The sequence below is a fragment of the Natrix helvetica genome (genome assembly GCF_964273705.1).
Source record: "Natrix helvetica genome assembly, chromosome: 2".
In the NCBI taxonomy this organism is placed as follows: Eukaryota; Metazoa; Chordata; class Lepidosauria; order Squamata; family Natricidae; genus Natrix; species Natrix helvetica.
In genome coordinates, this window is record NC_138552.1 from 123,217,592 (window position 1) to 123,233,855 (window position 16,264).

A 16,264-nucleotide genomic window follows, 5' to 3' on the forward strand; every position below is an offset into this window, starting at 1 on the left:
TTTCAATTTGGGATACTGGATAGGCTTTAACCATCTACATAGTTGGTCTGTGTCTTCTGTCTGTCTCCCTTCTCCTCCATTCAGGAGCAGATATTTAGGTTCCATGTCCTGTACAGAATGTCTGGGGGGAAAATATAACCACTGAGCAGTGGTGTGTTTCAAATTTTTTTAGAACCTCTTCTGTAGGTGTGGCCTGCTTTGTGGGAGTAGCTTTCTGGCCATGTGACTGGGTGGGAGTGGCTTGCCAGCCATGTGACTGGGTGAGAGTGACTTGCTGGCCATGTGACCGGGTGGGAGTGCCTTGCCGGCCATATGACTGAGTGGGAGTGGCTTTGCAGTCATGTGACTGGGTGAGTGGCTTGCCAGCCATGTGACTGAGTGGGAGTGGCTTGACAGTCATGTGCTGAACTATCTATTCTTTGTTTTGTGTACACAAACATAAAATATAATCGGTGCAACTGTTAACTCTTTATACTGTATATAATCTCTGAAAATGTAAAAGAGAGAAAACATAGGACACCCCAGTCTGTCCCAACCGCATTTCAGCTTCTGCAACTTCCCTCCACCCTCAAAATCCAGGGCTAATAAGTTATATTCCAATCCTACACAACAGAAACAACCCCCCTCCAAGCACACACACACACACACACACAACCACCTGCTTTGCAGATCTTCTTAACTGATGGGAGACTGAAACCCAATAAATATATTCCCAATAAAAAAGAATAGTATGTTGGAGTACTGAAAAACTCAAGCCAAATGGGAAAATCTAAAGAAAAAAATATTGGACTTTTAGTTAAATTATTGCTGAACAATTTATAATAGTTGCGTCACAATATTATTCTAAGATATTTGCCGCTACTACCCTACTTCCTAGATGTTCACTATTCTCTCTCCCCCCCCCCCCAAGATTTAAGGGCATGTGAAATAGTTTTGATTAAAGTTGCATGGTATGAAACTTCTTTCCTTTGAAATAATGTTTGATTTTAATTCTCCAATGAATCAAAAGGAATGTTTCATGCTTCCTTATTACACAGCATTTGTTTTAGCTTTCCATAGCTCTCCCCAAAACCAACCAAGGAAGATAAAACCACAGAAATCTAATACTGTTGTGCACAGCTTTGCACTAAATTATCTGTATAGTAAGCCAAAAATAGTTTAAGATTATAATTATCCCACCTGTTTCCCCCATTAACATGCAAATACATTTTTCTTGTTCAGAGACTGCATGAGAGATTGCCCAGTCCTTGCAAAATATCACATTACATCCACATAAGGGGAGCAGCAACTCCTCTGTGAATGGGAGTGGGGGGAATTCGGCTTCTCTCTGCCATTTAAAGGCTCCAGTTGGGAGAATCCCAACTTTTTTCCTCTCCCTCCATTCACAGAGGAGCTGTGGCTCCCTTTATGCTCCCCCTGGCCCCCTCCCTCCTGGGGATCGAAGCGCCTGAAAGGGACAGGCAGGCTGCCACAGCTTCACTGAGAAGACATTTCTGAGAAGAGAAACTTCTCCGGTCCGGCTGCACCTGAGCAGGTGGAGGGCCTGTGCGATCAGAGCAACCATGCGGATCACCTGCACTGGTTGTCTCCCTGGCGACGGGTGGGCGGTTGCAGGCACTCCACTAGCTTGGGTGCTGCCGGACCGGAGAAGTTTCTCTTCTCAGAAATGTCTTCTCAGTGGAGCTGTGGCAGCCTGCCTGTCCCTTTCAGGTGCTTTAACCCCCTGGAGGGAGGGGGCCAGGGGCCCCCATAAATAGATCCGATCCCCATAAATAGATGGAGCGCCAAAACCTTTGCACTCTTCTCCGTGCTATCCTCGGCTCCTTGTGACTGCAATAGATGTCCAGAAGCGGCAGGGGCTGTCAGGCTGGAAACCCAAGCCCCATTAGCCCCCAAAGCTGCTTCTGGACGTCTATTGCAGTTACAAGGAGTGCGCGGAGAAGAGTGCGAAGTCCAGTTGAGGCAGGAAGGTACTCAGCGCTCCTGAGAACCTTCCTGCCTCTGCTGGCGTGTCTCCTCCCCCCTCCTCTTCCTCTTCACTCTCCAAAGGCTCTTCTCCTCCTTGGGAGCTGGGCACAAGGGATGGGAGGAAAACCACACATTGGTAAACTTTGGGGGGAAGGGAGGCGAGAACCAGTGGGGAGGGACACCCTGGAATGCCCGGTGCTTTGCTGGCGGCCACGCCTCCTAGGCAAGTTCGGGGAGGTCCTAGGAGGCCGGCCGTACCGCACAAGCTACCGCCCGCGAGCAGTGACAGAATGGGCAGGGGAAGTGAGCGAGGGGGCGGGGCGGGCACTCTGTGACGAACCTCTTCTAACCAGTTCAATAGATTTCTGGAACCTCTTCTACCGAAGATATTAGAACCAGCAGAAACCCACCCCTGCCACTCAGGCACCAAAATAAGATTTCATGTTGGAGTATCATGAAAGGTAGAGGTGTGGGCAGGATCCAATTGCATCACAGTGCAAGATCCACCCCTTTTGTATGTGCATATAATGTCACAGCACATACATAAAATTGCCAATGCTTATATTGCCTTAATATGACACTACTTTTGTCATTCGCCCCTCTTGATGTGCATCCCACAGGTGCCATCAAATAGTAGTGTTTTTGAGAACATTGTATTCATTGCAATATTTCAGTTTCCCAAGCCATCACTATTAACTTTATTTTTTTCTTCTGGTGAGTACTGTATATATGTTAACTTTGAATTATGCACATTCCAAACTTAATCTCTTTAAATTGGCTAAATGATTAAGTTAGAACTAGTTCTTATTGTACACATACTGCTTTGAGTTGAGTTATAAATTAGTGATGATGACATTTGATGGAAGAACTGGAATACTTGTTACTGGCCTTAGTAGTTTAATGTACCTTTGAAATATTGTATTTGGTATTATTTCTCCTACATTATTTAATCAACTTTCAGAGTAACCAGTAGGGTGGACATTGAGGGCTTTTGAAGTTATAATCTAAATCAGCTAGCAGTTGCTAAGTTGCCTACTGCTACATTAGTATTTTAGGGAAACAGTAGTTATCTTATAGAGAAATATTTAAATTGCAAGATCATAATTTCATTCTTGATAATGATACTTTGGGAACCTTTGCTTCCTGTTGAAGATAATGTAAAGATAACCACATCAAACGCATGCATGATAACTTGGTTGTCTTCCATTGCAACTTTTTGTGTTTTATTGGAGGCAGCTGTACATTAGCTCTGGTATTTAGAATTAGGTATTTTTTAATGGTTGTTTCAAGGGAAGAACTACCAGTGTGCATCTATGGGTCCTGGGAAAGTGTCTTTTTATAAAGAGCTGGCAATGATTTAGCATAAATTACTGTCTAGAAGCAACAGTTAGATGAGGTAGTTTGTGTGGGTTCATGGAAAGGTTTTATTAGTACTAATGGGAGTAATACTATCTGTTATCCCTTCTGTCCCTGCCCTTCCTCTTCTGGCCTCCCATGACCTCATCAAGCTTCCTCCTACCCAAACTCTTTGTCCTGCCTCAATCTCCGCCTTCATCTGATACTCATCTTCAGTCTTCCTGTACAGAATGTTTGTTGTTTTTTGAGTGGAAGAAGATTTTGATACTTTAGAATTGCTGCAGCTCTGTTTCTCTGCCCAGGGAAAAAAGGGCCTGCCTTTCTAATCAAACAGTTTTTCTTTTTCTTTTTCTTTTTTTAAAAAAAGATGCAACCCAGCCTGTTTAAGCTAGCAGGAATTGTTTTTCTTTATCAATGAAATTGTTGCTGATAATGAAACATTTATTGCTTTTGAATTTATCTCTGCATTTCCAGTTTAGGTTTAGAATTTTGATTTGTTTTGTCATGTGATGGATGAGGGATTTTTTTTTTGCAAGTCTATGGTACACAAAAGATCACAGATGATTCTGAGCTTAAATGTCTTTTTTGCCTTCACTTGTCAGGAATGTCGCAGCTGAGAATATTGTATTGATCAAGAGAAAAACCAGAATCAGAATAGAGGTGAAAGGGACCTTGCAGGTCTTCTAGTCCAGCCCCCTGCTCAAGCAGAAGATCCTATACCATTTCAGACAAGTGACTATCCAGTCTCTTCTTAAAAAACCACAATGATGAAGCACCCACTTTTGAATAGCTGAAGGAAAGCTGTTTTACTGGTTAATTGTCCTCCCTGTTAGGAAGTTTCTCTTTAATTCCAGGTTACTTCTCTCCTTGAATAGTTTCCATCCATTGTTTCTTGTCCTGACCTCTGATGCTTTGGAAAATAAATTGCCCCCTCCTCTTTGTGGCAGCCTCTCAAATAATGGAATACTGGTATCATGTCCCCCCCCCCCAGTCCTTCTTTTCTCTGGATTAGCCAAACCCAATTCCTGCAATAGTTCTTCATACGTTTTAGTCTCCAGGTCTTTAATCATGTTAGTTGCTGTTCTTTGCACTTTTTCCAAAATTTCAAAGTCTTTTTTGTAATGTGGTGACCAAAACTGGATGCAGTATTCCAGGTGTGGCCTTACGAAGGCTTTATAAAGTGGTACTGATACTTCTGTGATTTTGATTCTATGCCTCTGTTTTTGGCAGTGGCTCCACATTGCTGACTCATATTTAAGTGATTGTCCACTAGGATTCCAAGGTCCCTCTCACAGTTACTGTTTTTGAGCCAGGTTTCGCCTAACCTGTACTTGTACCTTTGTTTTCCTGCCTAGGTGTAAAACCTTGCTTTTCTCCACATTAAATTTCATGTTGTTGGATAGGGCCCATTGTTCAAATCTATCAAGATCTTTTTGGATCCTGAGCTTGTCTTCTAGGTGTTGGCTGCAAATTTGATGATTCTCTCCCCTTATCTAAGTCATGAAGATATTGAAGAGAGTACTGGGTTGCATGTAGCCCTTCCTAAATTTTGGCAAACACGATGAAAAGCAGCAAGAACTGGGGTTCATTTTTGCTGGCAGGGGCTTTACAGGCTGGTCGTTCGCTTTTTCCAGGGCGGCCCCATGGGCCAGATCTAACTGCACCATGGGCCAGATCGGGTCCCTGGGCCTTGACTTTGACACTCCTGCTCTAGAGTCTAGACCAAGTCTCATATTGCAAATTAATAATAATAATAAAGCTGGAGAACTCTAGAGCCTGCAAATAAGTTTCTCCTTGAAGATGGATAGAGTATTATGTACTTCCAATGCTTTTTGTTGCATTCATTTTCATCTGAGGTGGTTCAGAAACAGTCTCATCCTAGGAAGAAAAAGAGTGACCATAGATATGGGGAACGCCTACTGTACGTGACAAGAGAACCTAAATATGCATATGGAACATTCCTGGGGAAAAGTTGCTCCCTATTTAGTACTACCTAATATTTAAATATCTTTCCCCAAAGACCCTCTGAGTATCTGTTTACACATAGATCGCTCTGTAAAATAGGGTTGAGAGAAGGCTAGATCTAGCTAGGTCTGTTCTTGAAAAAAATGATACTCACAGGAAAATTACAATGAGGATAGAACTCTCCAAAAATAACATTGATATACTAGCAAAACAAGGGAGGGTCCTTCCCTTAGCAAGATTTCCCCTGCCATGACTAGTGGAAGAGGCTGTTTAACACTGTGTCATTGTCGCCAGAATGAATGGTAGAAAGGCAGAGTAGTAGATATGCATCAATTATGAAGAACTGCTCAAAAGGTAAAGAAAACAGAATAAATCCCTTTGGCCCAGACCACTCATTGTGGTCATTTGCAGATAGGTAGAGTTTTAAACAAGACCAATCCTTTCAGTCTAAAGTTCATTCCCTTGCCACATTTTATTGTATTTGTAAACCAAGCTACTATTGTCTTATACAAGAACAAAAGGTGCACAAGAGTCCACCCGCAAAAGGACATCATGTGGTTATCAAACATCCCAGTTCAAACAGTTATTGTGTAATAAATCAGTTCTTGCTTTCCTCTTTTTGCATGTGGGAGATGCATGTTCTTCTCTTGAGTTCATCTGAGTTTTCAGACATTCTTATATGAATGCTGCTTTGTGCAAATTGTGAATTGAATTAGAGGGATGAAAGCTGTGTGTGCGTGTTTCCCCTTGCTTTCCTGAACCCTTGCCTCTCTTGCTTTCCCCTCCTCCTGCTGAAAACAAGGCACAGAGTGAATCAGCATCCTACTCTTGACAGTCACAGAATGATTGTTGATGTAATAGCACTGAGCAATTTGGCCGATAGGAACAGAAGATTCCAACGAGATTGTTGGATCTAAGCAAACTTTGAAGCTCCAGGAATGGCAAATCATTCACAGCTCCTATTTTGTTCCTCATTACCCCTGTCTTCACCCTCTACGTATATAAAACATGGCATTCTTTGGTAGATAATATTTCTTTCAAAACTCTGGTGAACAATTACATTAAACATTTGTTTGAGAGTGGATTTGTGAATGCCAGAGACTGCTTTTTCAGAGAGCTCTTTCAGTGATGTACTAGAATTCCATTGTCCTTTTATTATTATTCCTCTTATTCATGAGATGGCTTCAAATGTTTAAAAAACAAAACAGAAAAAGTATTCTTTTCAGATACTTTTAGGACTTGTAGATTCCCCACTTCTCACTTTCAAATTTGGAAACGGAAAAATGATATGTTTCAGTGGGGCAGACAGTATTTTCTGCAGTCCTAACTATTCACTGAAACCTGTACCTGTCGTGCTTGGTTGCTGTATCAAACCAGACAATTATAGAAAACAAATAAAAGATAATCAATAATTTCTGTGTAGAATAGTACCATCAGCTCCTGGAGCAATCTGATGGCAGGCCTGTTCCATCTCCTCTCCTTAGAAAGTATCTTACACTTTTTCTCTTTGTGTGCATGTGCATATTCATGATTTCACCATCCTCAATTGATGAAAAGCCCATTTCAGAGAGCAGGAGGGCCTTCCTTCTGCAGCAACTAAGTGTTTCAGGATACTTAGCATTGTAACATGCAATGGCTTGTTTAGCTATTTGCTCAACAGAATTTTGTGTAAAGATATTGGTGGACTGGAATTAATTAGTACAATCCATTTCTGTCTACTCCCTGTTTATGAACTACTTAAAAGAAAGGGGGGACATTTAATTTGTACAAAAATATTTTTTTTAAAAAAATAAAACTGTTCTTAAGAGAACAGTCTCGCTTGTTGTGTGGTATATGAGCTGACATAACCATTTTTTCGGTTTTCCCTCAACCTGGCTTTTGCCATTGTGTCTGGGAAGGACTCCCAGGGCCTCAAAATAGGGAGCAATCTGAGGCTGTTTTTAATTTTGATCAGACATGGCATTTTTCAGACTTCAGTTGTGTTACGTTTCTTCTCTTTCAAATAAAATAAAGCAATTTAGAAAAGAGAAGATGGTGATAATAAACGGGAAGTTGTTGTGACCCATATATGGACTTGGGCCAAAAGCATGCTTAGGTTGCCCCTCGCTGACCTTTTGGGAGCATTGGCAAAACAGCTGCCTGGAGGCAAAGCAGCGTCTTCCACCAGACAGATAGAGATCTAGACGCAAGGCAGAACCTGGTGCTGCAGAGAGATGCCATTGGGCTGTCTTCTCTCTCCAGCAGATTTAGTGCAGGAATTCAATCAGTTGTCTAACTGTACATATTTGAGGAAGTATAGAATGTAGTAAGCAGGAATTCAGAATAAGTATTTTCACCTATTTTGTAAATAGTAAAATAATGATTATGTAAAGACTTTTGTGAAATTTAACTGTGTATATTGTAGTCTTGCCTGTACTCACAAAATCAAGTCAGTCGATAAAATCTTAGGAGCAACTTTGTCAAAGTCTAAATAAGAACATAAGACAAGTTTTATTGGTCCAGATCAAAGGTCTCTTATTTGTCCAGACAAAGGCATTCTGCTTCATTTGTGGCAACCTACTTGCTACTGTGATCCCATAAATTGGGTATGAGAGCAGTAACTTCTTTAGTTTTTCAGCAATTGGCAAAAAGAGGCCTATTGTCTCTAGTACTAGATACCATAGCTACCAGCCTTGTTTATTTGTTAAAGTTATATTCCTCCTCTTTACTAGAGGTCATGATAGTTTACTTTCCATTTGAAATGGGTTGGGTTAAAAATGACTGGTCAGAATCACCCAGGGGATTTCCATAGCTACAGGGAGACTTAAATCAGGTCTCTACAGTCCAACAACTTAACTACTACATCACACTGTCTTTCCTTATCTAACTATGAATTTATTTACTCTCCCTTCAAGGTTTTCCAGGCAGGGTCTATCACTACATTTTAAGGAATGAATTTCATTTTTTTTATAGCATGATCTATGGAGCAGTACTTCTTTTTGTCTGTCCATAATTTTAATTTCATAATTTCAAACCATTCAGCTTTACTGTTTTTAGACCTGTCTGTTGGAATAGTGAAAAGATTTTGGCCTGGCAAAACCATCCTGTTGTCATCTTCATACCTTTCTGAAGGGACCTTTATATCCTAATGGAAGTGGATTGCCCAACTTGTCTCAGAACACTAGTATGTAATTTTTTTTTCATGTTATGTCTTCCTGTTGCAGCTTGAAGCTGACAAGTTGATTCTTCCGGTAAATTCTGGACCACTCAGCCCAACTCCCAGCCCAAATCCAAAGCCAGAGGCAACCATAATCCCTGTGGAACCATCTCCCTTGGAAAAGAACAAGTGCTTCTTTGTGGATGAGTCCGAACCTCTTCTTCGCTGCGATTCCACCTCTAGTGGTTCTTCTGCTCTTAGCCGAACAGGCTCTTTTATTACCAAAGGTACTGAAGACCTCAGTTGTTCACAGGGCCATTGTTTAATTTCATTCAGAATCAGATGGGAAATATTTAGAATGCAGACTTCAGGTTTGTCCTGCAAACATATTTCAAAAACTTAAGACTCCACATATGGCCAAATATTTAGAAATTGATTTTGGCTTAATACCATATGATGCCCAAGTCTGCTTAGTATCATTAACACAAATAGAGTTTGTATATTTTGTCACAATATAAAAAGATGTGGAGACTCCAGAAAGGGTGTAGAAAAGAACAACAAAGGGGACTGGGGGCTAAAACATATGAAGAACAGTTACAGAACTTAGATATGTCTAGTCTACTGAAAAGAAGGTCTAGGGGTAAAATGATAGCTATCTTCCAATATCTAAGGGTCTGTCACAAAGAAGACAGGGTCAACCTATTCTCCAAATTACCTAAAGGCAGGATTATAAGTAATGGATGGAAACTAATCAAGGAGAGAATCAACCTAGAATTAAGAAGAAATTTCTTGACATAACACTTAGTGGAATGGCTTGGCTTCAGAAGGTATGGGTGCTCCATCACTGGAGGTTTTAAAGAAGAGATTGAACAGCCGTTTGTCTGAAATGGTATAGGGTCTCCTGCTTGGGCAGGGAGTTGGATTAGAAGACCTCCAAGATCCCTTCCAACTCTGTTGTTCTGTAGTTCCATGACTTCTTCAACAATCCCTTATTTAAAAACTTGGTTTAGTATTATAGATGGTTCTCACTTAACAATGGTAATTGGGGCCAGAAACTCCATCACTAAGAGACATAGTTGCATAACTTGACAGACAATTGCAACTGTCCCAGTTGCTGTCATTAGCCAAATCCCATGTGACTACAGCATCTCCCATGGTCATATCATTGCCTTTTGTAATATCCTACTGGCTCACCCATTGATTTTGCTTGTCAGACATCAGTAGTGAAGATCACAAAGATGACCAGTAGTGATCACATAACTGTGGGACGCTGCAACTGTTGTAACTGCAAGCTGGTTGCTTAGTGTTCAAATTGTGATCATCCAACTGGGGGGACACTATGAGGGCTGCACCTTCAAGGACCAGTCATAAATAAAACAGTGCCATTGTAATTTTGAATGGTTCTGGATGAGTGGTTATTCCACAAGGAATGCCTGCATGCACTAACGCAGCCATTGTGCTCTTATTTTTGAGTGATACTGATCACACTTAGGTCATTTAAGAAAATCAGTTGTATCAGTTGAGACTTCTGAGCCCAACTCATCTATTATAGTACAACTGGTTCTTTCTGGCTTAAAACTATACTAGAAGGAGAAATGGGGGGTTGTTACTGCTGATTTGGCAACCATACATGCACTGTGTGAACATAATCAACATTTACCTGCTGTGTAAGTTTGAGGATCAAGTCATATTGTGCTTGGATCACAATGGTGTAGAGTATTACTACTTTGTCTCTGGGCAACATAGACCAAGCAGTAAAAGAGTAAACTGCAGTTTATTCTATGACAAAAGTAAAATAGCAGAGTAAAAAAAACACCCAGCTTTTGAATATAGAGGAAAGGAGACTTCAGTGACCCAGATTCTCTCATTACTGCATATTTAGGCTTTCTTCTGTTAGACAGCTGGGGCGCACAGGAGCTTATGAGATGGTAGTCTCAGGATGAATTGAGAGCCATTGATCCACTCTCCCTCTGATTCTGGGCAGCTTACAAAAATGTCACAAAGATAATAATTCTACTAAAAGCAATCAAAATAAATATATAAAATGCTATAAAAGACACAGATAAAGATTTTATGCTGAAGAAAGTGGGTGGGTGGGGTGTGTTGTTTAACTCTGGTGGCAGCTTGTTCCATAATGCAGATCCTGCCTTGGAGCAACTAGTGTTAATTATTGATGTTTTTGTGGCAGGACCTGCCCCCAAAGTCCCCCGTTGATGGTCTTAAACTGTGGCTGGGACTATGGAAACAGGCCAGTCTGAATTCAGCGTCTGAGCGAGAAAGCAGCACTGAAGAGACTGCCAGGCCTAGTGAATGGTAACACAGCCTGGGGCAATTCACTCCTTGCAAGTCTGTGATTAACAGCCGATTTATCTTCTCTTTTGTTAGAAAAGAAAGACACGGTGCTGCGCCAGGTGCGCCTGGACCCTTGTGACCTGCAGCCCATCTTTGACGACATGCTTCACCTTCTAAACCCGGAAGAACTACATGCTATTGAGGAGATTCCACAGGCAGAGGACAAGCTGGATAGGCTTTTTGAAATTGCCGGTGTCAAAAGCCAGGAAGCGAGCCAGACTCTACTGGATTCAGTTTATAGCCACCTGCCTGATCTGCTTTAGACGTGGGCCACCAGAGGCCCTTTGCACCTACACAGTGGCTGCTGCTTGTATGCGCTTGGCACATGTTAAAGATAAGACATGGGCAGGATATTTTGTAGAAGTCGTGGCCAGTATTTTCCTCTTAAGTTTTCTTTTTTCTTTTCTTTTTCCTTTTGTCTTCTGAGAGTAGTTTGCTCTCATCTTTGGTTTGAATTAAAAGATGTTGTTTTCCCCTCTTCTATTACAACATTTTAATTTTTCATTCAAAGCTGTAATTGTAGCCACTTAAAAACTATGGATTAATACATTCATAATTTACTTATTGATTCGGACCTGCATTTTAATCCTTTTAACTTTTCAGGAGCCTTTTGGATTTTTCTTTAATTCCATTTTGATTTTTCTTGCCCTCTCACTACAAATACTTTGAATTCTTCTTCTCTGCTCTTTTCATGGTTAGCTAGATCTGCTTTTCCTCAAGATGACTTTAAGAAAATCTACTGCTGAATGATGCACATTCACTGATATTTTACTAGCACAGCTATTTATTGTATGGTTTTCATGTGGACAAACAGATAAACGATAAGTGACTTGTGCTTCTCTGGAACTAGAATGCTGAAACATTTCAACCGTAACTTCTTCAGCCTTCCAGACAATGAGACCTTGGCCTGCAGCTGAATGTAATTCTATTCGCTTGACTTAAGGGAAAGATGTTGCCTTGCCCCTGTAGGATCTCAGCAGGCTTGATCACTCGGGAGTAGCACCTAGAGCTGGACTCTGGAAAGTAAAAAGGAGAACCCTGGTGGTGCCACATTTCTCATTCTATAAGATTTATTGATATGTGCTTCAAAATTGTCCTTTTGTGGGTTTTTATACAGATGTGGCCAATAAGTATATTTCAAAGCCTTCATTTAGTCTTTGAAATCCTTCCCCATCCCCACTTCACTTTTTATTAAAAATGCTGCATTGTGAAAAATCCTGCCTCTGATATATTTGCATCTATTGTGCTCCAGGAATAAATCATCTACAATCATGCTTATTTAAGGAGACATATTGCAAGGTGATGAGAGGTGATTGGAAGGAGAGCATTTTTTGGGGTGGGGGGGGGGAAGACCATTGCCTTCTGGTGTACTAATTTATTAATAAATACTAGGTGTTTGCTATGTGATAATGTTTCTGTTTATCCTCCGTAACTAGTTGGGGACTTTAAAAGCAGTTCTTACTGTCAGGCAGGCGTTTAAATGAAATCGTACCCTGAGCTCAAGTACACGTTGTCTGCATAAGGAAGGAGCAGTTATAAAGATGGGAATGATGATCATGGGCTATCAAATCTTTTTTATTATTATTGAAAAAGTTTTATACAAACAGATTTCCCCCCTTTTTACCCCCCCGCCATATAATGTAAATCACATACAAATACTGTACCCTCTCCCCTCCCCCCATCTTAAAGTAAATTTCTCATTCAAATATTGTACCACCTCACCCCCCCAACAATCATAGTATAAGTTTCTCTTAAAGTAACAATAACCCAATAACCCCATCATCTAAATTAAACGTATATAAATCATAATATAGGCTTCTCTTAAGGTAACAATATCTCATTAATCCCATCTTCTAAATTTATTATGCATATACCCTAACCCTCCCCCACCTCCCAATCAAACCCACCTCCCTGACTTCCGCTATACACCACTCTAACAATTCCAAGCATCCCACATATTATTTACTCTGATCATCTGTCAATCTAAACATTCTTACCTAAAGGCTACATAGTACTTCCTAGCGTGATATTTATTCTGTATGTAATCAATCCATTTTGCCCATTCCTGTGTATAATTCTCCTGCTTCTGACCTTTTAAAAAAGCTGAAATTTTTGCCATTTCGGCAACCCCCGCCACTTTTCTGAATCCATTGATCAATTGTCGGTAAAAAATCTTTTTTCCAATGTTGTGCAATCAACAACCTAGCTGCTGTAACCATATACAAAACCAGTTTTGTTTCCCCTTTGGTAAAGTCCTTAGTTATACCCAATAAAAACATTTGCGGAGTAAATTGTATTCTTTTCTTAAATACATTTTGCATAACCCACCATATTTTTATCCAAAAGGCTTTAACCTTATTGCAAGTCCACCATACATGAAAAAAGGTAGCATCTAGGCACCCGCATCTCCAACATTTTGGTTGAACATTTGGGTACATGCATGATAATTTTTTAGGATCTAAATACCATCTGTAAAACATTTTATAAAAGTTCTCCCTTAAATTCTGTGACTGTAAATTTAACATTCTGAACCCATATTTTCTCCCACGTGTCCAACATAACCGCTTCTTCAAAATTCTGAGCCCATTTAATCATACAATCCTTAACCAATTCACTTTCTGAGTCTCTTTCTAACAGTACATTATATATTTTTTTAACCTGTTTTGGGCCAGTCTCTTTTATCTGCTTGATCAGTTCCACTTCTTTATCCATAAAACTGACCCTGCAATCTTCTTTCCATCTCTTCTGTAACTGTATATAATGTAACCAATTTAAAGTAATTCCTTCTTCCAACAGTTGTTCCAAAGTTTTCAACTGCCATTCGTCCCCATCAGCAATAAGCACGTCTTTATATAAACACCCCCCGAGTGACTTAGTATTCGTAATCCACATGGTGTCTGCAAGATCCAACCAAAGCGGTATTTTATAATCCCAATTAGGCCGGTGCTTCTTCCATATTCTCATCAAGGCACTTCGGAGAACATGATTGTTAAACACTTTATCCACCCTATCTTCATAAAAAAGATATGCATGCCATCCCAGAACAAGGTCATGACCTTCTATATTCAACAGTTCCGTTTTTGTTTTCCCAAACCAATCTGCTACATGCGTCAATACCGCAGCTTCATAATACAATCGAAGGTTTGGGAGTCTAAGGCCATCTCTTTCACGAGTATCTTGCATGATCTTCATCTTTACTCTCGTTTTTTTCTCCTTCCAAACAAATTTATTTAATGTTGCTTGCCATCCTAACAAGATTTTATCTGATTTAAGCACCGGAATCATCTGAAATAAAAAAGATGAATCTAGGTAGAATGTTCATTTTAATTGCTGAAATCCTTCCAAGCAAGGATAGTTGTAACTTTTTCCACACTTGAAGATCTTTCTGTATCTTTTGCCACAACACTTCATAATTATTTAGGAAAAGTTTTGTATTTGATTCTGCGATTTGTATTCTTAAATATTTGACCTTGGAGACTATTTCGAAACCTGCCAAGCTTACAAGTTTCTTTCTTTGAATCTCTGTCATGTTTTTAACCATCATTTTCGTTTTGTTTTGATTTAGTCTAAACCCGGACACCATGCCAAATTCTGCTATGATATTTTTCATCTGGATTATTGAGTTCAAAGGATGTGAAAGGGTAACAACCAGATCATCGGCAAATGCTCTGGTTCTGTATTCCTTTTGCCTGATAGCTATGCCATCTAAGGATTTTGAATCCCGAATTGTATTCAACAAGACTTCCAAAGTTAAAATAAATAACAATGGTGATAATGGGCAACCTTGTCTTGTGCCTTTTTGTATCTCGAAAGTTGTTGACAAATTTCCATTAATAATAAGTTGTGCATTTTGTTGCTGATAAATTGCTCCAATCGCCTGCCGAAATCGTGGTCCCATATCCATCTTTTCCAAAGTCTTGATTAGAAAATTCCAATTCACTCGATCAAAGGCCTTCTCTGCATCCAAGAAAACCAGCACTGCAGAGATCTGCTTATTCTTATCAAGATAGTCAATTAAATCTATAAGTTGCCTTACATTCTCCTTCATGTGTCTGCCTTCAATAAATCCTGCTTGATCATGATGAATAACCTCTTGGATAACCGGCATCAATCTGTTGGCTAGTACTTTAGCAAATATTTTATAATCTGTATTCAGAAGAGATATCGGTCTGTAGTCCTCTGGTTTCTTAGGGCCATCTTTGTCTTTGGGTATCAATGATATAAAAGCCGCTTTCCATGAGGAGGGTATTTTACCTCCTTGCTGTATATTACAAAATAGTTGTGTGAGATATTCAATCATTTCCAATTGTAAAGTTTTGTAGTACATTGCAGTCAAACCATCAGTCCCTGGAGCCTTAGCTAATTTAAGTTGGTTTATAGCTAAAATAATCTCATCAGCAGTTATCAGATGTTCCAAATTTGCCTTTTGAAGCACAGGTATTTTAGTAACCCTTTTTCCTTCCAAAAAATCATCTACTAACTTGTTCTGTATATTGTCCTGTACATATAACTTAGCATAATAGTCCACAAATGATTTTTTAATCAAGTCTTGTTGGTATACCGTTTTCCCTCCATACTCGATTCTATCAATAATTCTGTCATTCGTGTTCTTTCTCAAGGTATAAGCCAACCACCTACCAGGTTTGTTAGCATTAGCAAAGGTATTATGTTTAGCAAATTGTGAGTTGGTTGCTGTTTGTTCTGCTATAAGCATTTGGAATTGATCTTTCAACAGCTTTATCGCCATCTGAAGTGCCTCATCTTTTGGGGTAGCTGTAAGTAACTGTTCCTTATTTTTAATTTCATCTTCCAGTTCCATTCTCCTTTTCTGTCTGTTTTGTTTATGTTTAGAATTCATATGTATCAGGACCCCGCGCATGTAAGCTTTACTTGCATCCCAAACTGTTTCAATGGGAGTGCCCTTATTCATGTTAAAACTAAAAAATTCCTTCATGTGTTTTTTAAGTTCATCAACATTTTTTTCATATCTAAATAAATTTTCATTTACTCTCCAAGACCTTCTTGGCCTCTTCCCTAACTCAATTTCTAACCACACCGGGCTATGGTCAGTTAGTGTCCTAGAGAGTATCTTGGTTTTCTTAGCTTTAGGAAGTAAATCCGGTGTTAGCAAGAAAAAGTCAATCCTTGAAAAGGATTTATGTCTATCTGAGTAGAAAGAAAAGTCCATCTCATTTGGATGTTGTATCCTCCAAACATCTTTTAGTTTCAAGTCGTCTTGTAAGTCAAAAAAAACCTTTGGTAATTTAGTAGTGAGTTTAGACATTGTTCTCTTATCTATCCTTGGAGAAATCACTCCATTCCAATCTCCCTTAATTAAAATACTCTTAAAATTCCAATCTAGAATTTTTAAATGAAGCATCTTATAAAAGCTTTCTTGTTGTTGATTAGGTGCGTATATTCCAACCACCAAAATAGGACCAAAGTCTGTATCAAGTTCAGCTGCTATATATCTACCATTGTCATCCG

At 39.7% G+C, this 16,264-nt stretch overlaps 1 protein-coding gene across 1 annotated transcript in view; it reads left to right on the forward strand.

The window, feature by feature from the left end:
- Positions 1-12,181, forward strand: part of TNFRSF21 (TNF receptor superfamily member 21) — a 41,357-nt gene extending 29,176 nt beyond the window's left edge. The window contains exons 5-6 of the mRNA XM_081942914.1: positions 8,493-8,712; positions 10,811-12,181. Of these exons, the coding sequence (XP_081799040.1) occupies positions 8,493-8,712; positions 10,811-11,040 (450 nt within the window). The 3' untranslated portion in view covers positions 11,041-12,181. The remainder of the gene's footprint in view (positions 1-8,492; positions 8,713-10,810) is intronic.
- The last annotated feature ends 4,083 nt before the right edge of the window (positions 12,182-16,264 follow it).